At 55.5% G+C, this 23340-nt stretch overlaps 2 protein-coding genes across 2 annotated transcripts; one reads left to right on the top strand and one right to left on the bottom strand.

Annotated features, from left to right (window-relative positions):
- The first annotated feature begins 9509 nt into the window (after window positions 1–9509).
- On the top strand, window positions 9510–14137 carry GRHPR (glyoxylate and hydroxypyruvate reductase). The gene is made up of 9 exons (XM_083884068.1): window positions 9510–9621; window positions 9713–9843; window positions 10020–10092; window positions 10551–10667; window positions 10810–10898; window positions 11506–11610; window positions 12194–12329; window positions 12702–12832; window positions 13919–14137. Exons 1-9 carry the CDS (start codon window positions 9557–9559, stop codon window positions 14038–14040), a joined length of 969 nt encoding a protein of 322 aa, XP_083740194.1. The 5' UTR covers window positions 9510–9556; the 3' UTR covers window positions 14041–14137.
- Window positions 14138–16512: 2375 nt separating this feature from the next.
- ZBTB5 (zinc finger and BTB domain containing 5) lies at window positions 16513–23163 on the bottom strand. The gene is made up of 2 exons (XM_083883427.1): window positions 23061–23163; window positions 16513–21393 (listed from the first exon to the last, which is right to left on the bottom strand). Exon 2 carries the CDS (start codon window positions 21387–21389, stop codon window positions 19359–19361), a length of 2031 nt encoding a protein of 676 aa, XP_083739553.1. The 5' UTR covers window positions 21390–21393; window positions 23061–23163; the 3' UTR covers window positions 16513–19358.
- Window positions 23164–23340: the final 177 nt, after the last annotated feature.

The raw sequence follows: 23340 nt of genomic DNA, 5'->3' as shown, positions 1-23340 counted from the left end.
GACAGGAGGTTTTGCCACCCCCCGTGGGCTTATTGCGGTGTCCGGTGGGAAAAGAGCCGTGAGCTCACCCGCGCACCGCCCGCGCTGCTCCGGCGGTCCCGCACACGGCCAGGGGACAGTCACACTGCACAGCCAGGGGACTGTCACTGTGCACAGCCCGGGGACTGTCACTGTGCACAGCCAGGGGACTGTCACACCGCACAGCCAGGGGACAGTCACACTGCACAGCCAGGGGACTGTCACACCGCACAGCCCGGGGACTGTCACTGTGCACAGCCAGGGGACTGTCACACCGCACAGCCAGGGGACAGTCACACTGCACAGCCCGGGGACTGTCACTGTGCACAGCCAGGGGACTGTCACACCGCACAGCCAGGGGACAGTCACACCGCACAGCCAGGGGACAGTCACTCTGCACAACCAGGGGACAGTCACTGTGCACAGCCCGGGGACTGTCACTGTGCACAGCCAGGGGACTGTCACTGTGCACAGCCCGGGGACTGTCACTGTGCACAGCCAGGGGACTGTCACACCGCACAGCCAGGGGACTGTCACACCGCACAGCCAGGGGACTGTCACTGTGCACAGCCAGGGGACTGTCACTCTGCACAACCAGGGGACTGTCACTGTGCACAGCCAGGGGACTGTCACACCGCACAGCCAGGGGACAGTCACACCGCACAGCCAGGGGACAGTCACTGTGCACAGCCAGGGGATTGTCACACTGCACAGCCAGGGGACAGTCACACTGCACAGCCAGGGGACAGTCACTGTGCACAGCCAGGGGATTGTCACTCTGCACAGCCAGGGGACTGTCACACCGCACAGCCAGGGGATTGTCACACTGCACAACCAGGGGACAGTCACACTGCACAGCCAGGGGATTGTCACTCTGCACAGCCAGGGGACTGTCACTCTGCACAACCAGGGGACTGTCACACTGCACAGCCAGGGGATTGTTACTCTGCACAGCCACACAGAGGAGGCTCCAGGAGACTCCCCAGTGCGGCTCCAGTCACCCGCACAGAGGAGGCTCTAGGATAATTCCCAGCAGGTTGACACCTCTGCTGAGCATCCTCCCCTGGAAAGGAACCCTGCCTCTGCAGGAGGAACCCGGGTGTCCACGGGCATCCCTCGGCTCTGGCTGTTCTGTGTCAGTGTCTCTCAGTGTTGGCTGTGAGTGCATTCCTTGCTCTCCAACCTGGCACCAGCCGCTGAGGGTCCCTCGTGTACAGCCAGGGGTGAGCGTGGGCTGGTGACAGTCCCTGCAGAGCTGTGCCTGTCAGCCATCAATCTGTGACTCTGCTGTCACTGCAAAGAACAGGTGGGGCTGCTGCTGCACGGCACAGCCTCAGCCAGACCCTCTTCTGCCCTCGAGGGAGGAAAGGATCACCCCAAGCAAGGCACCTGCCAATCTGACAGGAGTCATGAATTAGTTTGGCACTGGAATTGGGAGGCTCTGGGCAGCTCCAACACAAGAAGGAGGAACAATGGTGGAGGCAGCTGCCATCCTGAGGCTCCAGCACAGCTGCACCAGGATGTGTGCAGGGGCTGGAGCAGAACCCAGGACTCTTTTACTGTGGCCCATCCCATGTGGGTGCCCCATGGCCTCTTGCCCCTCACCCAGTGGTGCACAGAGAGCCCCAACTCTCCAGCCCCAGATGGTGCCTGGACCTCAGAGCCACCAGAGCCAGCCCAGGCCAGCCCTGGGGCAGCTGGACTCACATGGATCTCATCCTGCACTTTCCTGGAAGGAAGTTGGGGTGGGGGATTGTAGGGCTTTTTCATTCCGCCAAAGCCCAGCCAGTTGGGAAGATTGGACTCCGGAGCTTCTGCAAGTGAAAAATAGCAAATCCAATATCTTTTTAGTGGTGTTTTTGTATTCAAATTAGACATAATCTCCATGAATAAAATTACTGTTCCCAAAGGGATCATGCCCAATTTAAATGTATAAAATGTCATTAAAAGGGCGCTGGCTTGCTATTAAAATTTAACTCCAGCAAACCCCCAATGTCATTTGTATTATAGTTTTACAATTAAGCCAGAGATGTTGGAAATAATAGTTTTGATGTACAATCTGGTACCATACAGTAGGAGCACATTGTTCCTCAGAAGCTGCAGCTGGACCTACTGCTGTCAACACGGGCCACCAGCTGTGGCTCCTGGGGACAGGGCACAGCCCTGGCACTGCCGAATGGCAGCCAGCTGGGAACAGGTCCAGGCCCTTCCCTCCCACTCCCAGAGCCACCTGAGAGAGGCAGCTGCAGAGATGTGGGTCTGCTGTGGGGGTTCATACTTGGGGCTGGGGCCTCCTCTGCTTTGGGACCATGCCAGGCAAAGGATGTGGACCCCTTTCCTCCTTCCCAGCTCTGCTCTGGGTTTGCCCCAGCTCTGCCCCACCCGTGCTGTGTGCCAAGGGCTGCTTCTGTGGGGAGCTCAGCATCCCACAAGGGCATGTGCTCCCCTCAGGGACCATCCTGGGGGCTGCTTCACCCTCATAGACATAGGGACATGGGAAGACTATCCATCTGCAGCTGTGGGGTGCTGGCCTGCACATCCCAGGTGAGTGCTCCCTGTCCAGGTGAGAGCTCCAAAAGTAGCTGGGAGCAACAGCAGGGGGAAGAGATGCAGCAGGAAAATGTCTGCTTGGGGCCACGATGCCCTGTGCCTATTCATTACTTCATCTTTAACCCAGCACCAGTTTAGCTAGTGGGAGCTGCTGGCTGTTTTCCACGTGGCAGGGGAGAGAGATCAGGGAGATCAGATTTACTGGGTGTTCTGGTCATGGCTGGTGAGCTTTCAGACACTCTGGATGTTCCTCAATCATCAAGAGACCTAACAAAGTCTGGTCCCACTCTCCCTGAGGGTTGGAGACTCTGTTGATCCCTCACTGTCATGTGCTACAGTCCAAAAGCAGAACCAGGTGATGCTAGGAGGTGACAGCCACCAGAGCAATGTCCTGTCCTGTCCTGCCCTAAACCCTCATGGTTCTGCCCCAAACACTGGTGCTCCTGCTCCCCTCAGCTGGGCAGGCTTCAGCTTTTACAGTTGAGACAATGCAAGCAATGTTTCCTAAACAGCCTGAGAGCACAGAGCCCCTGGTGCAGGCTGGCAGGAGCTGACCATTTGGTCACAGAGTCTGGAGGCTGAGTTGGCTGTGGGCAGCTGAAACTGGGCCTCTTTTAGCTGGGATCTGCTGGGGAGAAAGAAATTGGAGCAGCCTCCCTGGATCATTCCCAGCTGGCACTGGCAGTCACCCTGAGTGCACGAGGTTCCTCTGGAGAAGAGCTGCTGCCTGGTCCCGTGGCCTCCAGAGCTGGCACCAAACACCCCTTGGAGCCAACACAAAAACCTGCTCCCTGGGAAGGGGTGGCTCAGGAGCAGCCTATAATAATGTAACAAATAATTACTGTGCATTAAAGGGTATAATGCATATTCAAACATGCATTTAACTTTCAGAGCAAGCAGGTGAGTGAATACACATGTTATAAAATACACGTATTTAAGTAATGTGCAATTAATGGGGCAAAACAGTCAAAACTATTTATTACTTCTGGGAACTGAACAACTTTCCAAGCATTTTAATTACTGCAGCATTATTTTGAAAACAAAGATAGCAGTCAGTCTTTCACATTCTCTCTCCTTTTCCCCAAAGAACAGAAAAACTATGTTAGAACTTAACACTCCTGTGTGTAGGAGGGAAATGCTCAGTGAAAAAAAAAAGTGTGCAGAGCCCTGGGAAGGTTGTGATGGAACAAATTACTGCAGCAAGAGAGCAATAAATAACTCTACAAAATAGATCTTACATATGTAGCATATATTGTATTATATTATATATATATATATATATAATACAGAATTTGCAGAAACCAAACCCAGTTTCTATACCCACTGTGGCAAGCTGGAGCTGCACCTTGAGGTATGTGCAGGGATTGCTGTGGGGAGCAGCACCATGAGGAGCAGTGCCACAGGGACTCTGCATGGAGACTTGGTGTTGGCCATCCCCAGGCAGTGAGAAGTCCCAGCCACACGCCTTTGGTGGCACCTGTGGTGGCAGCTGGCACTCTCTTCTCCTGTTGCCCAGGTGTCCATGCCCCAAGCCCTTCCTGGAGCTGCTGGCACACACCCACCAGCCTGCAGAACGGGCAGCACTCACCTGGGAGCTCAGGCCAGCACCCCACAGCTGCTGATGGGCACTCTTCCCATGTCCCCATGTCTGTGAGGGTGAAGGGCTCCCCAGCACATGAGCTGTGACATGGAGAAGCTGCTGGAGGGGACAAGGAAAATGCTTCTCCTGTGCATGACCGAGCTGCACAGGCCAAACCAAAGGGACAGGCTGTGTCCTGGGTAATTCTTACCTGGATTTCCATGCTGAAGCACAAGAAGCCATGTAATAAAATCTTTGTTTGATTCCCACACCTCCATGTTGTCACTCCTGGACCCTTTCTGGGCACAACCCCACAGCCATGAACACCCTGGGGACCTGTATCCCATTGGAGACAGTGTGGAACTTCCCATGCCATGCTTTTCTATCCCTCACTGCTCTTCCCTTCTGCAGGGCCCAACTAGCACTCTGAGACCTGCAGCAGGGCCAGCAGCACCTGAAGCCCAGGTAGGGTGGCCACAGGGCAAAGCCTGTATCTCCCCAGGCTTCTTCTCTCGTGCAGAGCTGCTCCACACTGCTCCTGCCTGCACCCAGAGACCCAAATCCTTGTGCTACACAGCCCCAAGCACCTTCCACACATCCCACGCACAGAGGGAGCATGGCTTCCACCAACAGGGAAAAGCAGGCACTTAATTAAATACATTTCTTTTCATTTTTCAAGGAGCTTTCTAAATTTATGCTAATAGCTGAGTGCTTCTGAGTCGTAGGCTGACAACACACCAGGTCATATTTTGCATTAAAATACATGAATCCAAAATTAAAATACTGGCAGATTTGGCATCCTGCAGTCCAATGGGGAAATGCCCTACCCGGGTACTTCCAACAGTATATTGCATCTAGAGCAGGTCAGAATGTGGGCCTGGCTGCTCACACAGCACGACTACATGGAAAAGGTCCCTTTTAATTCTTAAAAGAAAAGCAGTTTAATCATTGTGAGGAACTATATACCTTCAGGGTATCATTTCAAAAATACAGGCAGAGATTAGGAGGGATTTGTGAGATTGTGTTTATTCCCAATTTAAGTGCTTTCCATAAATTAATTATAAAAGCAAGCCCAAACCAGTCAGAAGTACACTGGGAAATTCTCAGAGTGCTAGTCATTTTCATGCACTAATATTCATGCCATCTGCCTGCCTTTTTTCCGCATTTTGTCTAAATACTCTGTGGTTATCCTCATCCTGCTTTCCTTTGCTGTGCCTTGTCCCTCTCCCCCCTGCCCTGCTGCAGGTACTGCCCCAAGCACACTGCTGTGCTTCCACTGAGAGCATTGAAAAGAGGAAGTTGTGTTTTGGCAATTGGAAAGTTGTCACCCTGCAGGCACAGGCTGTGGGTTTATTCCCATTTATGGGATTCACCAGTGGTCCTGGGGAAGTTCTCACCCCACAGGCTGCATGGGGAACTAAGGTGGATATGGCCACTGTGAATTCACCCCAGGCAGAGCTTTGAGCCTGTCTTTTAAAGGCCTCTTCTAAGAGAGAATTAAAATATCACTCCTAGAACAGCATCATTTCAGTTGCTCCCAGATACAAAATCCCAGCCTATGCCTTAAGGAGGATTAAAAACACCAATGTGGTTGAAATCCCCAAAGGGAACAGTATGTTTTTCCTGTCTACAGGAAACCTCTGGAAATGCTTTAAATATAACCTTGTAGCAACAGTCTGACAGCCCAAACACCCTCCTGTCCCACAGTGAAGGTGGGATTTTAGCTGGATGATGGGATCCAGAGCATTGCAGAGCCTGAGGTGGTGGTGAGGCATATGGGGACATGGGCAGAGCAGGGACACGGGGTCCAGCAGGGACATGGGGACACAGGCACAGTGGGGACGTGGTCTCAGCAAGAGTGAGAGGGGGCACAGGACACAGGGATGTGGGCACAGCAAGGCAAGAAGGAAGCTCCAGCTGGGACAGTGTGGGAAGAGGCAGGGTCCTGGTGGTTTTGGTGCTCCCAGTGCTGCTCTGCATCCCTCTGCCTCAGGGACTGGTGGGGGTGGCAGGACTGCACCAACCCAATGTCCCAATGGCACAGCAGTGGGACCCACCTGGCACTGGGGGCTCTTCCAGCCTCACGAGGAGGGAAGGGAAGGGAAGGGAAGGGAAGGGAAGGGAAGGGAAGGGAAGGGAAGGGAAGGGAAGGGAAGGGAAGGGAAGGGAAGGGAAGGGAAGGGAAGGGAAGGGAAGGGAAGGGAAGGGAAGGGAAGGGAAGGGAAGGGAAGGGAAGGGAAGGGAAGGGAAGGGAAGGGAAGGGAAGGGAAGGGAAGGGAAGGGAAGGGAAGGGAAGGGAAGGGAAGGGAAGGGAAGGGAAGGGAAGGGAAGGGAAGGGAAGGGAAGGGAAGGGAAGGGAAGGGAAGGGAAGGGAAGGGAAGGGAAGGGAAGGGAAGGGAAGGGAAGGGAAGGGAAGGGAAGGGAAGGGAAGGGAAGGGAAGGGAAGGGAAGGGAAGGGAAGGGAAGGGAAGGGAAGGGAAGGGAAGGGAAGGGAAGGGAAGGGAAGGGAAGGGAAGTCTGCCAGGGAATCAGACCATGCCAGGACAGCTGGGGATGGTGAGGCAGCGAAAAGGCTGAAATCCCATACTGCTGGGGGTGCACTGTGGTGCTGTCAGGCTGGCTGGTTCAGCTCAGAGTGACCCCTTCCAGCCAATGATTGCTGGTTCTATCAGGAATAAACCCAGGCAGAGGTCACACACCCTTGCCCAGTCAGCATTCCTGGCATGCCTCTCACAGCTCCAGGAATCCGATCTGGGAGCAGGGGGGGATGAGGGACACAGACACCCAGACTTTGGGGTATGAAAGGTGCTGGAGGGAGCAGCAGCACAACCAGCCCCTGCCCCGTGGTATTGCGTATGGGGCACATGGAGCCACTGACACGGCCCTGCTGGTCCCTGGCTCCTGCTCTCCAGCACCACTGCTGGCACACAGCCTTGTTCCTGGGAGCACACAGTCCCTTCTGGAATGGGAGTGCAGATTGTCCATTAACCAGCTGGGTCCCAGCAAACAGGCTCTAGGAGGTGACCAAACTGTGGGCATGAGTCCTGCTGGATGTGATCCCATCACCAGTCCTCAGGGCTTCTCCTGTCCAGTCTGCATAAATCCCCAGGGAATCAGCCTCAATCACTGCACTCCCTAGAGAGCCACAGTCCTCCTCAAAACTCAGAGTGGGTGGGACAGGGTACTGAAGCATGGATTAGAGTGGCATGGCATGGCATGGCATGGCATGGCATGGCATGAGTGGGATTCTCTGGCTTTTTGCAAGGGGCTGCCACACCTCTACACTCCAGTATCCTCTGGAAAGCTGCCATTTGTGCTTGGGGTGGCTGGTGTTTCCCTTCAGAGAGGGAAAGCTGGTGGTTTCTTCTGTCCCACCCTCCAGCTGTACCAGAGAGGGTGGCACTCCCAACTCTGCCAGTGTCCTTCCCACTTGGCAGCAAGAGGGGGATATGGGAGTGTTGAGGTGTGGCAGCCCACACCTGGGTGGCAGAGAGGTGTGGGAGGATGATGGGTGTCCCATTACCCATTCCTCTCCTGCTCTTCCAGCTCTCTTTGAAAGGCTTTCAGTTTCCCAGAGGTGGGACAGTCAGGTCTGCCTGCAACAAATTCCAGGGTGCAAACAGAATTAGGCATTTACAGACGCGTGTGGGTTTTATTCAGAAAACACCAAAATGGGAAACAAGAGGTGGTTATCCAGAGCCTGGGTGACCCTGTGGCTCTGCTACCAAGGGCCCCTGAGAGATGCAGTGCAGGAGCACAGCACCATGACCTCACCTTCAAGAGGGACCAGGGTGGGCTGGGGGACTCCACAGTGAAGGAGATGGTTTACAGCTGCTCATAATTGATAAAAACATGTTGTGGCCAGAATTGCGCACTTTGTTTTGTAAATAAACCCTCCCTGGGTGTCTGTCTCTCTGGTGCCAGTGGTCCAGAGCCCGGAGGTTGCTGAAGTGTCTGAGGGAGTGACTCCACCACATCCACTGAAACCGGGAAGCAGGAACTGGAAAACTCCAGCAGGATGAGCCTGGAGTTGTCACACTGGAGAGCAGGTACTCCCGACACTAATCCATACTGATCAGGGAGGCAGATAAAGTGTCAGCTCAATTGATACCCAGCTCAGCAGCATAAAAACAAACTTTCAAGCAATTATTAAAAAATAAACCCAAATCTGCTGGCATAATCTGACAGCATGCTGGTGGTACGTCATGATAAAGGGAAATCCCACCTGGAGCAGCAGAATGAATCCCACATGCAGCAATATTCTGGTGTATGTACCTCAAACTCCACGTTCCCTCTGCCCACAAATGTGTTGTCTTTACCTGTCTGCCTCTGCTCTTTTTAAGAGACAACACAGCTGTGTTAACTATCAAGCTCACAGTTCCCTGGGGCTCCCCTGCCCTGTACCTGCAGCCACAGAACATGTTCAAATCAGGTCTCCAGACAATTTAAATCTGGGTTAATTAATGAGCAGAGTCTATTCAGCGTAGTGAGAGGTGGCAGGTGACCCATCCCTACCCTCTGGGATGCCCCAAAGCTGCCACCGGAGGCTGTGGGGAGGAATTCATGCCAAAACAGCATCTGATGTTGTGTGTGTGTAGTAATGTACGTACCTGTATATGCAGGTGTGCACCTGTGTGTGCACAGACCTGTCTGTGTGTAAGAGTGTGTGCACAGGGGTGTGAATGGATGTGGCTATCATAGAACCACTGAATCCATTGGGCTGCACAAGAACTCCGACACCACTGACTCCCACTTTGCCCCCACCCCAGAGCACTGAGTCCTTCCTTGGACACCTCTGGGGATGGGGACACCAAACCTCCCTGGGCAGCCCCTTCCAATTCCTGACCACCCTTTCCATGGGGAAATTCCTGCTGATGTCCAACCTGACCCTCCCCTGGCCCAGCCTGAGGCTGTTCCCTCTCCTCCTGTCCCTGTTCCCTGGGAGCAGAGCCTGACCCTCCCGGCTGTCCCCTCCTGTCAGGGAGTTGTGCAGAGCCAGAAGGTCCCTCCTGAGCCTCCTTTTCCAGTTCAGGAATGTCCACATGCCCGTGGATAGACACACACACACACCCCAAAAGGAGATTCCCACATATCCCTGGATGTACACACCTGCCTGCCGCAGGAGGCGGAGCAGGGGCGGGGCGTGAGCTGCGTGTGGGCGGGGCGTGCACGGTGTGGGCGGGGCATATGGAGTGTGGGCGGGGAAAATGGGCGGGGCGTGGTTGTAGTGTGGGCGTGGTCTGGGCCACATGGGGCGGGGCGTGGGCGGTGTGGGCGGGGCGTGTGTTGTGTGGGCGGGGCATGGTCGGTCCGGGCGGGCTGTTCCGGTCCGTCCCGCGCTGTTCCGGGCTGCTCGGAGCCGCGGGGACGGTGGCGGGCTCACGGTCGGCCCGGGCGGTGGCATCGGCCATGTCGGTGTTTGTGACGCGGCGGATCCCGGCCGAGGGGCTGCAGGTGCTGTCCCAGGCCAGCGGGTGAGCGCCTCGGGTCCCGCTGCGGGTCCCGGTTCGAGTCCCGGTCCCGGTGGGTGACCCGGTGCCGGTGGGTGACCCGGTGCCGCCGCAGGTGCCGCGTGCGGCAGTGGGACTCGGAGGAGCCGGTGCCGCGGGCGGAGCTGCTGTCGGGCGTGGCGGGGACGCGCGGGCTGCTCTGCCTGCTCTCGGACCGCATCGACCGCGAGGTGCTGGACGCGGCCGGTGCGTGCGGGCCCTCGCCTTTCCCATCCCCCGGCCATCTCCCCGCCTTTCCCATCCCCCGGCCATCCCCCCCGGCCATCCCCCCGGCCATCCCCCCCCGGCCATCCCCCCGGCCATCCCCCCCGGCCATCCCCCGCGCCGTCGGGAGGCACGGCAGCGCCCATCGTGTCTTACAGGGCCCGACCTGAAGGTGATCAGCACTCTGTCCGTGGGCTTCGACCACCTCGCCCTGGATGAGATCAAGAAGCGGTAACGCCGCCCCTCTCCTCCCCTGCTCTGTGCCCCGCCAGCTCGGACACCTCCTGCTCCAGCCCTCGCCCTGCTGTGACCACCCCATCATTCGTTCCCTTTCCCCATGCTCTGCACCCCCCTGCACTGTCCCTCTCCCCCTTCTAGACCCCTTCCCCTGACACACCCCACATCCCCCTGGTCCCAGGCTGGCTTTCACAGAGCATGGGGCTGGGGGTGGGTCGGCTGCCTGCACCCCTCTATTGCTGGGTCATGGCTGGGGTCACCCCAACAGCACCAGGGCTGGAGAAGTCTTTGGGTGCTGGGCTGAGCAAGGACTATGGGGAAGAGGATGTGGCAGGAGGGCTGAGCGCCAAGGGGATGTCCCTGGGTACCGGGGTCAGGCACAGTGCTGGTGCCCAGCCCGGGGATGCCAGGGAGCACCCCAGGGCTGCCCCAGCGCCCGGTCTGCCTGGCAGGGGGATCCGAGTGGGGTACACCCCCGACGTGCTGACCGACGCCACGGCAGAGCTGTCGGTGGCCCTGCTGCTGTCCGCCTGCCGCCGGCTCCCCGAGGCCGCTGAGCAGGTCAAGAGGTGAGTATCCACCCCAGAGCCGTGCCACATGGCCTGCTGATGGAGCCTGGGGCCAGGGTTTGGTGCAGCTCACACCGAGCATCTGGGCCGGGCTCTGGACAGCTTTCCGTGACACCTGTGCCTGTGCCGCTCCTCCTGCCAGTGGCGGCTGGACGACGTGGAAGCCCCTGTGGATGTGTGGATATGGCCTGTCTGACAGCACCGTGGGCATCATTGGGCTGGGCAGGATAGGTGAGTGCAGTTCAGACAGCAGATTTCTGTTCCCTAGCGGTGACAGGGTGGGTTTGGAGCCTCACCTTCATCCTGGGTGCCCCTGCTGCAGGTGGCAGGGTTGGAATGAGATGGTCTCTGCAGTCTTTTCCAACCCAGCCTATTCTGGGGCTCTGTGACTCAGCCAAGGTGGCGAGCTGGTGCTCACCTGTTTAAACCCCGTGAGCACAGCTGTGCAGAGCCTCCCCCAGCAGCTGTACTGGCTCATCAGCCTCAGCCTTAAAGCCTCAGGTGTTTATGTGCTTCCACCACCTCCAACCCCTGCAGCAGTCTGTACCTCCTCCTGGTCCCCAGTCAAACAAATGCAGTGGCAAAGTCCACACGACACTCCATCCAGCTGTGGACTTTGCCAGCAGGCAGAGCCATTCCTGTCCTTGCTCCCCAGGGCAGTGTGCTCCCAAAGGCAGTCACGGGGTCAGTGTCCATGGGCCCCTCTCCACAGCAGAATGTCTCCAGCCCCACCCCATAGCCAGGAAAGAGTGGTCCCACTGTAGCAGCCCTTCACATACTGGGCCCCACATGTGCTGTGGGGCCACAGCAGCCCAACACCTTTCTCCCTCTCTCTTAGGACAGGCAGTTGCCCGGCGCCTGAAGCCATTTGGGGTCAGGAAGTTTCTGTACACTGGCAGTGGCCCCAAACCGGAGAGTGCGGCAGAGTTTGGGGCCGAGTTTGGTAAGGACAGCACCAGGGCAGGGGTGGTGTCAGTCATCAGCCATGGAGCACCATGGCTGGGACAGCCACAGGGGGGTCACTCACAGGACTTGTCACCTACAGGGTGGGCCACTGGAGGGAGGGGCACAAGCTGGGGGATCTGGGGGGTCCTGGGTGTACCCAATGTGAGGGGCAGCAGGGAAGGGAGTGCCATGTCCCAGACATGCCCCACAAGGCAGTGGGGGGTGACAGGGAAGAGAAGACCCTGCCTCCTCTGAGCCAGGCAAAGGCTGGACTTGCAGGGGTTCATCAGACCACTGTGAGAACTCCAGGCTGCAGCTGATCGTGCCACTGTTCCCCTTCCCTGTGTCTGTGCATTGGTGATTTTCTGTCAGTGTCATTCCCACAAGGAAGTTGGACACAGTGAACAGAGGCAAAATGTGACAGCTGCTCTCAGGAGGAGGGGAGGATGTTGTGGACTGTCCCCATGGGCTGAGGACCGAGGTGTCCTGCTGGGAGCACAGGAGGGCCTGCAGCTGCCCCTGGGGTTCTGTTGAGGGAAGGTGCTGGCTGCAGTGGGATGTTTCTGTGTTTCTTCCCTCAGTCCCGCTCACGAGGCTGGCCGAGGAGTCGGACTTTGTAGTGGTCACTTGTGCCTTGACACCAGCTACCCAGGGGATGTGCAACAAGGACTTCTTTGGCAGGATGAAGAAGACTTCTGTGTTTGTCAACACAAGCAGGTACTGGCAGCCCAGACGTGTGCCTGGGAGAGTGGCCATTGCCCTTCCACTGTTGCTGTGAGTGTAGGGGGATCTGCTGGGCAGTGAGTCCAGACAGCACATACAGCCTTCGTGGCTGCAGCCACTGGGAACATTTGCCCAAGGTCCCTTGGGACTGAGCCAAAGGGAAGACAAATTATTCAGGGAGCCCAGCTCTTCCCCCCCATTGTGGGCAGCTGGAGCATGAGCAGCTCACTGCTGGGAGATTCAGGCACATCCAGAGAGGGTCTGACCTCTGGTTAGGCAGCCCTGGGGACCCAGTGCCTCTGTGCCCCTGGGAGCCTGCAGGATCTCTCAGCAGTGACACCAGCCTCTCACCCCTCACATTTGCAGGGGGGCTGTGGTGAACCAGGAGGACTTGTACAATGCACTGGCCAGTGGCCAGATCGCAGCTGCCGGCCTGGATGTCACCACCCCAGAGCCACTGCCTACTGACCACCCCCTGCTGTCCCTCAAGAACTGTGGTGAGTGTCTGGGGGAGTGGCCAGACCCCTCCTCCAGCAGGTGCTGCCTTGGGGGCCCACTGACAGGTGTGACAGGGGCCCCTGGTCCCCATTAGGCTACTGGTGGCAGTGGGCACCAGAGCACAGGACAGGCAGATGAAGTATATTTAGGTGGGCTACTGTACAATGCAGAAGGCTGCTGTGGGGTCAAAGCTCATCAATATGTCAAACAAGTGTGGGAGCTGTTTTAATTTTCCAGAAAGCCATTGAGATGAGCTCAGTTTTAGTATCTTTGTGATGGCTCTTCATTCAATGTGTGAATTTCATGAAGGGTCTGGTACCAGCAGGTGCATGAATGAGAAACCAATTCACAGCTCAGGCCCTGTCCAGCTCAGGTATTCTGTGGGTTCCTGGGCACATAGTGTGCTTGAAAAGTTTCCCACTGGCTAAAAGTGGGCTGCTGAATTTGCCTGGAGGAGTCTTGGTCTTGGGAGTACTGCTGGGCTGGCTGTGAGCATGGGCAGCCTGTTCTAAGATAGTTCCAGACATTGGGAAGGTGGACAGGTGTAGGTCCAGGACTGAGACCTGTCATCTCTGGAGAAGGATGATGCAGGTGAGGAAGGATGGCTAGGAAGGAGCTTGCTTGGCTGGTGTCACACAGGATGTCCTCCCTGTAGGGGGAGGGGCCTTCTGGAGTAGGGAAAGTATCTTCCAAAAAGAAACCATAGGGATATCCATGAAAATTTGGAAATGCCTGTGACTGAGTGTTTCTGAAATACAAACCTGTAGCTGTTATCTTTTTGCTAAAGCTCATTTTTCACTTGCGTGCATTGTTTCTCAAAGTAGACAGTGTGAGGAGTGATAAGAGCAGAGACTTTCTGGAAACATTAGCACGACTTGGAGATTTGAGAGCTCTGAAACAAGAGCAGGCAGGACATAACTCATACAGGTGTATTTATTGAACACATTACTTCTAACAGTAATATCACATAGTTACCAATACACAAATAACATCTACGTGGACACTGTACCTGACAGCCCTGAGAAAGGGGCTGTTGGGCGTGTGTGAAGGTGAGAGGTGAGCAGTGTCCCTCCCTGTCCCTGCAGTGATCCTGCCGCACATCGGGAGTGCCACATACGCCACGAGGAGCACCATGGCAGTGCTGGCAGCCAACAACCTCCTGGCTGGGCTGAGAGGGGAGCCCATGCCCCACGAGCTGAAGCTGTGATGGCCAAGCCCTGCCCCAGCAGCGCCGTGGGACGTGGCACTGAGGGCCAGCCTGTGTCCCCTCCCCTCTGGTGGCCAGAAGCCATTAAAGAATAACAGCCAACGTGTCCTGCTCGTGTTATTTGAGAACGTGGAATGTGGTGGAGCACACTGAGGGTGCCAGAGGGGTTGGCTGTGTGCTGGGGAGTGCTTGCCATGCTGGAAATACCATAAGGGAGCTGCTGCAGCAGCATCCATCCTCAAAACCTGGTCGCAGCAAGAGGCCAGGAGGGCCTTACCTGGGCTTGTAGCCAGGAAGGGAGGAGAGGTACCAGCTCTGTCCATGCAGGCTGCTGCTGCCACAGGAGCTGCTGTACCCCATACATCAAATGGTCCTGTGGAATCAATGGCATTGCCTGATCCTCTGCTTGAGGTGTCTAAAGAAAAGCTTGTGCAGCTCCCCGGTAACCTCCAGCTCTGCCTTTTGTATCCATAACCAATTCCAGGCACAGCTCCAGAGTGGATGGAAAATCGGAATTCACTGGGAGGTTCTGCTTTGTAGGTTCTGGCTGCAGGTCCCCTCATGTTTCTCAGATGTGGAGTGACATTTGTTGGTGCAGAGGAGAGCCTGAGCCTCCAGCTGCCAGGAGAGGCCTGATGGGCACATCTTGAGGGCTTTGGGGATTCATGTGTCCTGCAGCCACTGTCCCAAATAGGGGCTGGAACCTGGAGCTCACCTCTCAGTGCCACTGAGGACAGAATCATGGCATGGGTTGGGTTGGAAGGGACCTCATAGATTACCTCATTCCACCCCACCTGCCATGGGCAGGGACACCTTCCACTATCCCAGATTGGTCCAAGCCTTGGACACCTTCAGGGTGTGGGCAGCCACAGCTTTGACAAGCCTGTGGTCCAGCTGGCCCATCCTGCTGGATGGGGATGGATCTGCCCCCAGGGTGGGCACTGGCCTCCCCATGTTCCCTCCCATCTTCAGTGACCATGTGGCAGACAGGCCAGCCCTGTCACAGACCAGCCACAGCCATGCAGTGCTGCCCACCCCAGCCACCCCACAGGTGTCGCCACAGTGTGATGTGGAGGTCAATCTCACCAGCCTCAAACCAGCCTCCTTCCAGCTCTGAGTGCTCCCAGTCCTCATGCCAGGGAATGTGCTGGAGAGCACACCTGGACTCCAGTTCCTTTTGAGCTGTGGCTCTCCATCAGCCATCCTCCTCCTCCTCTTCCTCCCAATCCCATCACACCACTCCATGGTGTCCAGGCCCACAGAGGACACAGGAGCCCCTGTGGGATGTCCAGGCTGAACAGTGGTGCCAGCAGCTGACCTGCCCTGCTGAGGTGAGGTTTTCCCACCTCTCTGCCCCAGGACAAGCCCCTTCAGCCTTCCCTGTGCCTTCACCCTAGCAGGGAACAGGGAACCAGTGCTTTTGGGGGATGGCAACACAGGAGCATGCAGTGGGCTCCTAGGGTGAGCAGCTGGCAGCACCACAATCCTGCTGTGAGGAGGGCGCCAGAGCACAAAGACTGTAACGGGAGCTAAAGTTCACCCAGCACACTCTGTGTCTCTTCCTGTCCAACAGCAGCATCCCTTCTGCTGGCATTTCTTGGGTGCTCAGTGAAGCACTCTCTGATAGCAGTAATGGCTGTTGGAAGGTGCCCTGCATCATGCCTGGGAGGAATTCTGACACATCTATCAGTAAGTTTTGTTTCACAGGCATGGCTGATTGCCTTGTGCTGGCCTGTCAGAAGTAGTTCTGGAGGTTTGTAACCTGGACTGAGCAGGAAAGACTTGTGGCCGTGGTGGTGGGAAGGAGGGAGTATGCTCTGGGCATCCCAGCTGGCCTGGGGAGTTTCCAAACTGCCCACTGGAAATCAGGAATGACTTTGCTGTGAAAACCCAGGGCATGAGTCCAGTGTGGGAGCTCACTCGTCTCCAAGATTCCTCAGTGTTGACACTGAAGATTTTGCTGCTGGTGGAGCTGCTGGGATGCTCAAGGATGGTGACCAAATATCCAAGAGGTTCCTGTGATCCCTGACGATGACAGGGACTGACCTAGGGTCTGAGAAGGCGTGTCAGATTCCCCAGGTGCATTAGGAAATAGATACCTAGAAATGGGTAAATCAGCTGCCACAGGGACCTGAGCACTGGGCTCAGGTGTCCATCTCAGAACTCCTTCGAGACAAGCACCTCCAGCACCTGTGACACCCTCCCAGGAGGAATTCAGAGAGGAGCAGTGACCATGGATCACGAATTTTACAGGTGCTGTGTAGATATTTCATTAACAAAACTAAGTTCTTACAATGAGCTCCTACTGGGGACAAAATTATTGCCAAGATCAGTTTTCTACAATCCCTTTTGCAGTCACAATTTCCTCTGTACAGGCTGGTGTGGAGAGCACCAAACCAGTGAAGCCAGTCAGACACAGCAACACAAAAAAGTAGGGTTTATTTCCAGGTGTTTCGGAACAGACACCCCGACACCCCCATGCGAGATCCCACTTGCAAAGTTCAGTTATGGGCACAATTCAGTGGCACAAGCTCTCCAGGCTGTGGGGTGAGACACCCTGCACTAGAGCAGGCAGCTCAGGGCCCAGGTGTTTGTTTATGCTATTCCCAGGAATTTATTGCTTCGTTCAGGAAGACTCAGCTGCGAGGCACCTGCAGGCTCCAGGCCTGCAATTGCCCCTCTGCACAGCAACTGACAATGAATTTTAAAGCTCCTGCTTCCAAAAAATGCTCCAGACAAGCTTTTTCTCAAAGAAAGAGTACAGAAGTCCTCCTGCACTGATATTCCACATTAATTTTTTTATAAAAACAGTTCAAAAGTCCAGATAAATGTTTATCTGCTCATATTAGTTCCTAATTAGTCCCCTTGCACAAAACAGGGTAACAATTCGACTAATTTGGATGTGCTACAGGAAACAGAAAATGAAAAAAAAAACCCAAGCCTTGTTTTTAAAAAGCAAAACACTAGAAATGCAATGAAGATGAAACAGTGTTACTTAATAAAGCAACACAAGAAATTACTAAAGTACAAAATACTGCATTTTATTGTTGTTAGGGAGAGTGTTTATGCAGTTCAATGCTGTTAGTCCCCAATACTGAAATTATTAAAACAAAACACAGCATATCCCACTGCTTAAAAAAAAGTGTTATTTTAATGCTTAAAAAAAAAGCAAGAGCCAGAAATATGACCATTAAGTAAACCCTATAACAAAATATTAACACTTTAAAGGAATTAATCTAACCATCTCCTGTGTTTCTGCATTCCCCAGATGCTCAAGGTGCAAATGACAGGCTGACAGGGCAGGTGCAGGGAATCCTGTCTCACCTGAGCAGAAGGACACTCTGCAGCCCTGACCCAGCCCCTGCTCAGCTGAGTGGCATTTATCATCAGCAGAAGTGCTCTGAAAGTTTATTTTAAAACCTAAGAATGCTGAGCACCAGTTCATGTGCACCTTTGACAAGGAAGAAAGGAGACTGCAGGCAGTGTTCAGTTATGGGGGCACCAAAGAAGAGGAAATTAAAGATTTACATGATTCACATGGAGAATGATAAATTTCTGCTGCACGTCTACAGTGTTGTTTTTTAAAACTAAATTTACATTAGCTTTTTTTAAATGTATGGGGGAAAGTACTTTTATGACACTAGTTTAAGAGGAAGACCTGGACTTGACAAGGACATTTTACAGAATATGAGCCAGCAGTGCCCTGGCAGCCAGGAGGGCCAATCATGTCCTGGGGGGTATCACCAGCCACGAAGGGAGGGGATTGTCCTGCTCTGCTCTGCTCTGCTCTGGGGCAGCCTCATCTCAAGTGCTGTGGGCAATTTTGAGCACCATCATATAAAGACATTAAGCTGTTAGAGAATGTCCAAAGGAGGCCATGAGGTTGGTGAGGAGTCTGGAAAGGAAGCTTTATGAGGAGCAGCTGAGGGCACTTAGTTCGCTCAGCATGGAGGAGACTGAGGTCAGACCTCACTGGGGTCTTTAACATCCTCCTGAGAAGCAGCAGAAGGGCAGGTACAGATCTCTTCACCCTCGTGACCAGTGACAGGACTTTAAAAAAGACTGAAACTCAATCAGGGGAGGTTTAGGTTGGCTATCAGGAAACGTTTTTCACCCAGAGGGTGGTCTGGCACTGAACAAGCTCCCCAGGGACAGGGTCACAACCCCAAGGCTGCCTGAGGTAAAGAAGTGTTTGCACATTGCTCTCAGGCACGAGATGGGATTGTTGGGGTATCCTCTGCAAGGCCAGGAGCTGGACACAGTGATCCTGAGGGGTCCCTTCCAACTCAGCATACTCTATGATTCTGTGCAATATGGCAAATGAGGATTGCTCCTGACCTAGGAGCGACTTAATCCAAGGACAGATCCACAGCTGCAAAGGGAAGTCACTAAGGGCACAGGGCAGGAAATTAAAGCCTGGAGATAAGAGAAAAAAACAACGTGCTCACGCCATAACGGGGACCAGATGGACTGTGGGCATCTAAGAACAGCAAGATATTGTCTTACGTGGCAAAAAAAGCCATCACAAATTCCCTCTCCTTCAGAACAACAGACAAAGACAAGCTCTGTTCAAACTTCTGCGTATATAGAATTGTAACATAGGAGATACAAACTGGTTAAAATACTGCTAGAAATAGCACAAACAAGAGACAGTACTTCACTTACCACTTAATACTCGTTTCTACGGAAAAAAAAAATAAAACAGCCAAACATCCAGATCTTGCTGTATTAAAGTTATATGTACACCTGGCAGTCCAAAAGTTACTTGTCTGGGATTTAATTTAAGCACCTTGATTACACAGTGTCTTTTACTACAAAACAGCCAAACATACATTCATAATCCTAGAACTATTGTCATAAGTAGCGTATCTTAAAGCATTATGTCAGACAGGTGCAGCCTAAGCTGTTTTTTCTCTTTTAAAGGTAGGGGGTCTGCCCACTGTGCTCACATAATGCAGCGACTCGTGTTACAGTAATCATTTAAATGCTTTCACTGTTACAAAATGCTTTAGAGAGAAGAGGAGGAGAGAGAGGGAAAAAAAAAAAAAAAAAAAAAGAAAGGCGCACGTCAGTTTCTTGTTCTCAAACCGTGCTATTTCAGGAGACCCCCGTGCTGTCACCCCTCTGCCCTGCAAAGGGGCTGCTGTGCCCCGGGGGTCACATCCCCATCCCCGCCGCGCGGCTCCCGGCGGCGACACCCGCGAGGTAGGTACCGGATATCCCCAATGGCAGAGCCAAGACTGTGTGTGGCACCGTGGCACGCCGGCGTCTGCCCGCCCGCAGCGGCAGCGAGGCTCCTCCGGGCCCGGGGCGGCAGCTCACAGCAAACTGCTGGGCAGGTTGCTGCTCTGCCACCTAAGGCAGGTGGTCTTAGAGTGTTTGTAGAGGTGGCTGGACTGGCTGAAGCGCTTGCCGCACTTGAGGCAGGCGTAGGGCTTCTCCCCCGTGTGCACGCGGATGTGCTTCTTGCAGTCCGTGAGCGTCAGGAAGGTCTTGCAGCAGATCTTGCAGGCGTACTTGCGCGCGCCCTCCACCACCAGCACGTTGTGCTCCGACAGGGCCTTCTTGCACTTGGACAGGACGTCTGCCGACGCCCTGGTCAGCTGCGGTGGGCCCGGCTGCGACAGGTGCCCGCCCTCGAAGGAAGTGCTGCCGTTCATCATCAGCTGGGAGCCGGAGGAGCCCTCCTGCAGCTGCGAGCCCCGCACCGAGGTCACCACGGGCATCTTGGGGGCGATGCGGCGGTAGCCGGGAAAGCCGCCGGACCCGCCTCTCACCGAGCCCATCATGGCCCGAGACAGCGAGTGCAGGCCCAGGCCTGAGCGCGGGAAATCCATCCCAAACTGCTCCGCCGCTCGGTACCCGGAGGTCTGCACACACGGCAGACCCATCACATCCTGCATGGGCCTCACAAAGTGCGAGTCCGTGGGCTCGCTGAAGGGGTTCTCCACGTGGGAGACGGCAGCGGACGAGTGGCCACCACTGGGCCCTGACTCTGGGCTCATCAGGTAAGGGGCATCGCTGTCCATCCTGCAGTCACTGGTGGTGTTGGGAATGTTGTCGTCGTTGTTTTGGCTGGCGCCAAAGCCGCCTCCCCTGTTTTTGTTCAAAAAATTTGAAATGCTGAAAGAAGACTTGTGTTCCAGGTTGTTGGACACCTCCATAATGTGGATGTCTCCCACCCTGTCGGTGCTGGACTGAGGGTCCGAGAAGCTGCGGTCACTGCTCTCGGGACTCAGCTCTATCTTCTCTGCGCTCACCACTCCTCCTTCCACCTCCACGGACTCGCTGCCCTCTGCCTGGGAGGTGACATCACTCACCTCATCCTGAGGCTCTGGGGAGCTCAGGGGCTCAGACTTCACCACCACCCTCATGTGCTCCTTCTCATTGAGGCTGACCTCTGGATTTTCACACGGGAAGTTGCTCTTCTCAGCAGCGGCCTCCTGATCGAAACTGGTTTCCACCTGCGTTGCCTGGGACGCCATGGACATCTGGGAAATGTTCCCCCCGCCATTGTCCGACTGGCTGGGCACTTGAGCGTCCTCCTGAGCGCTGAAAGACTGGTCGAACATGATCGTGTTGTCCTCCTGGTTGTCAGCCACGGCGTCCGCCTTGGAGTTCTCCACGATCTTCAGCGAGTCCGGAGAGAAGAAATCCTCCCGGGAATGCACGACGGGCTGCCCGCCCTCAGTGGCCACATCGGACACGGGCTCCTCCATGGCGGGGCGGATGCGCTGGCGGGCGCGCTCCTCGGAGGACTGCTTGCGCTTGTGCAGGCGGCGGATGGGGAAGGCGGCGCGCTGCTCCAGCCCTCCCCGCAGGGCCGCCGCGCCCACGGCTCCAGGCGGCTCCTCGGCCGCCCCCTGCGAGGAGCCCAGCGCCGAGCTGACGATGCTGAGCCCCAGCTGCTGCAGCATGAAGGAGCGCTGCAGCCGTGCGCTCTGCTCCTGCGCCCGCTCGCTGGGCGGCGACAGCGGCAGCGTCCGCGTCGTCAGGTAGTGCTTGCAGGCCTTCACCACCGAGTTGAGGTGCAGGTGGGAGGCGGCCAGCAGCACGTCCATCACGTTGCTCTCGCCCAGCATCAGCGTGGAGGTGTACATCATGTCGATGAGCGCGGCGAAGGCCTCGGCCGTCACCACCTCGCTGTCCAGCTGGATCATGTTCATGCTCTGGTCGCCCTCGGCCACGGTGAAGAGCGCGCGGAAGTGGGTGCTGCAGGCGGCCAGCACCGAGCGGTGCGCCTTGAAGTGACGGTTCCCCACCACGATGACGCAGTCGCACAGCTGCCCGTGCAGGCGCTGGTAGTTGAGCTGCTGGAAGACTTGTTCAAAGTGCCCCGGGAAATCCATGATCCTGCAAAACACAAGAGAGCACCATTACGTGGGCTGCCGAGGTGGTCAGAGGGAGGGGGCAGCTCTGCTGGGAGGGAAAGGGTGAGTGGACTGGGATTGTTCAGCCTGGACAAGAGCTGAGAGATTGTTCAGCTGCAGGGTGACCTAACTGTGGCCTTCCAGTTCTGAAAGGGGCTACTGCGAAGCTGGGACAAGACTATTTATGAGAGTCTCAGTGAGGTAAAAAGGGGAGCGGGTTTAAACTGAAAGATGGTAGCAGAAGATGGTATTCTTCCCTGGGAGGGTGAGAGGTCCCCTGGGTGCCACCACCACAGGGTGCCCAGAGAAGCTGTGGCTGCCCCTGGATCCCTGGCAGTGCCCAAGGCCAGGCTGGACACTGGGGCTTGGAGCAGCCTGGGACAGTGGAAGGTGTCCATGCCCATGGCAGGGGACGGAACTAGACAAGGTGCCCTTCCAATCCAAATTGCTGCATGATTCTATGTCAGGCTGCAGTAAACCAGGCTATGAAGACAAAACTGACAGCTGAAACACAGACAGATCTGACTTTACCACCACCACATGGGCACAGGATCAAAGCCAGCAGTCTGGAGGACAAAGGAAAACAGTGAAAATCCAGGTTCTGCCGGATTCTGCTCTGAGCTGACCTCAGCACCACCCGTGTCACAGGCAGCTGTGCTGGAAACTGGACAACAGGGGTCACCTCACGCCCACGAGTTAAACATTTAATCCTGGTCTGCAAAAAAAACTGATTACAGTAATAACCTCCTGCCCCCTCTGATACACTGCTCACACACCTGGGTAACCTTCCACAGAAACAGAGGGGGGCTGCTGACAGAACAACATGATGCTCAACAAGACAAATAGGCAAGAGAGGTTGTTTCTTCTTAAATTTTCTTTAACAAAACACGAGTCATATCCTAATAGATTCATTTCAAGACTACACAGATGACCCTCGGCAATATTTTGACTTTTCCTCATGAAAAAAAAAACAAAACGAAGTGTAAGATTTGGTGAGCAGAAAGGCTGCACATCCAAGGCACACACACAGAAATTCCTGTGCTGCTGTTTATTTTCCAACAGCAACAGCATCAATGGACACAAGACCATAAAGCAGCTAAAAAAAAAGTCACACGGCCAAAATTATACTTTTGAGGAGGGATCAAATGTATGTCTGATGATTCAGAAAGTCCATCCCCAAACGTGGATGTGTTTGCTGCTTTTTCCTTCCTGCCTGTCACTGTCTTTGCTGGCCAGCCCGCACAGGATATCCCCAGAATCCCACCCTGTGCCCTTGGATGGAGTCACAACACGGAGATCATTCACCAGTTACCACCAAGAATACTCAGCACAGGGGAAACTAAGTAATTTACAGCCTGTGAAAACTCCGGAACTGTTGGATAAGTAGGGATCTCCTGCTGTTTGCTCAAGACGGTGCCTTTTCCCCCCGTATTTTTTCCTTTACGCATCACCTGCGACACCCAAGGTTTGTGCCCCCTCCCAAAGAAGCACCTGCATCCCAGCGCTGCACCAGCCCCGGTGAAGGCGCACCCGGAGACTCTGTTTTGTGTCGCGCACGGGACATAAAGGGGAGTCCGGAGAGCCCCGGTCGCGCCCCGACCGCGGGGGGTCACTGGTCTCCGCCTCAGCGCTGCCCCCCGCCCCGCTCACCTGCGGTGTCCGTGCGGGAAGGGCCGTGCGAGGCTCAGGATGGGCACTGGGATGGGGATCGGGATGGGGATCGGCCCCGGCCCCGCTCCCGCCGCTCCGGCCCCGCCCGGCCGCCCCGCCCCGCCGCGCCGCCAGAACCCGTCACTTCCGGCCGCCGCCGCCGCGCGCCGCGCTGACAGCCAATCGGCGACCTCCTTGATTATCCGCGGCGGCAGAGTCTCACCTCGCCCAATCGGGGCTGAGCTTATTGCCACGCCGGGAGGCAGTGGCGGAAGAGGCG

This window comes from Zosterops lateralis (genome assembly GCF_965231275.1).
Source record: "Zosterops lateralis genome assembly, chromosome: Z".
Classification (NCBI taxonomy): Eukaryota; Metazoa; Chordata; class Aves; order Passeriformes; family Zosteropidae; genus Zosterops; species Zosterops lateralis.
Note: the sequence above shows the minus strand (reverse complement) of the source record. Positions and strands in the feature narration are given on the sequence as shown.

Bases quoted from the DNA above. Each gene is read 5' to 3' on its own strand.
- GRHPR (XM_083884068.1), top strand. From the start codon at position 9,557: ATGTCGGTGTTTGTGACGCGGCGGATCCCGGCCGAGGGGCTGCAGGTG. The intron at 10,093-10,550 runs GTAACGCCGCCC...TCTGCCTGGCAG, and splicing joins CTGGATGAGATCAAGAAGCG to GGGGATCCGAGTGGGGTACA. The intron at 12,833-13,918 runs GTGAGTGTCTGG...CTGTCCCTGCAG, and splicing joins GCTGTCCCTCAAGAACTGTG to TGATCCTGCCGCACATCGGG.
- ZBTB5 (XM_083883427.1), bottom strand. From the start codon at position 21,389: ATGGATTTCCCGGGGCACTTTGAACAAGTCTTCCAGCAGCTCAACTAC.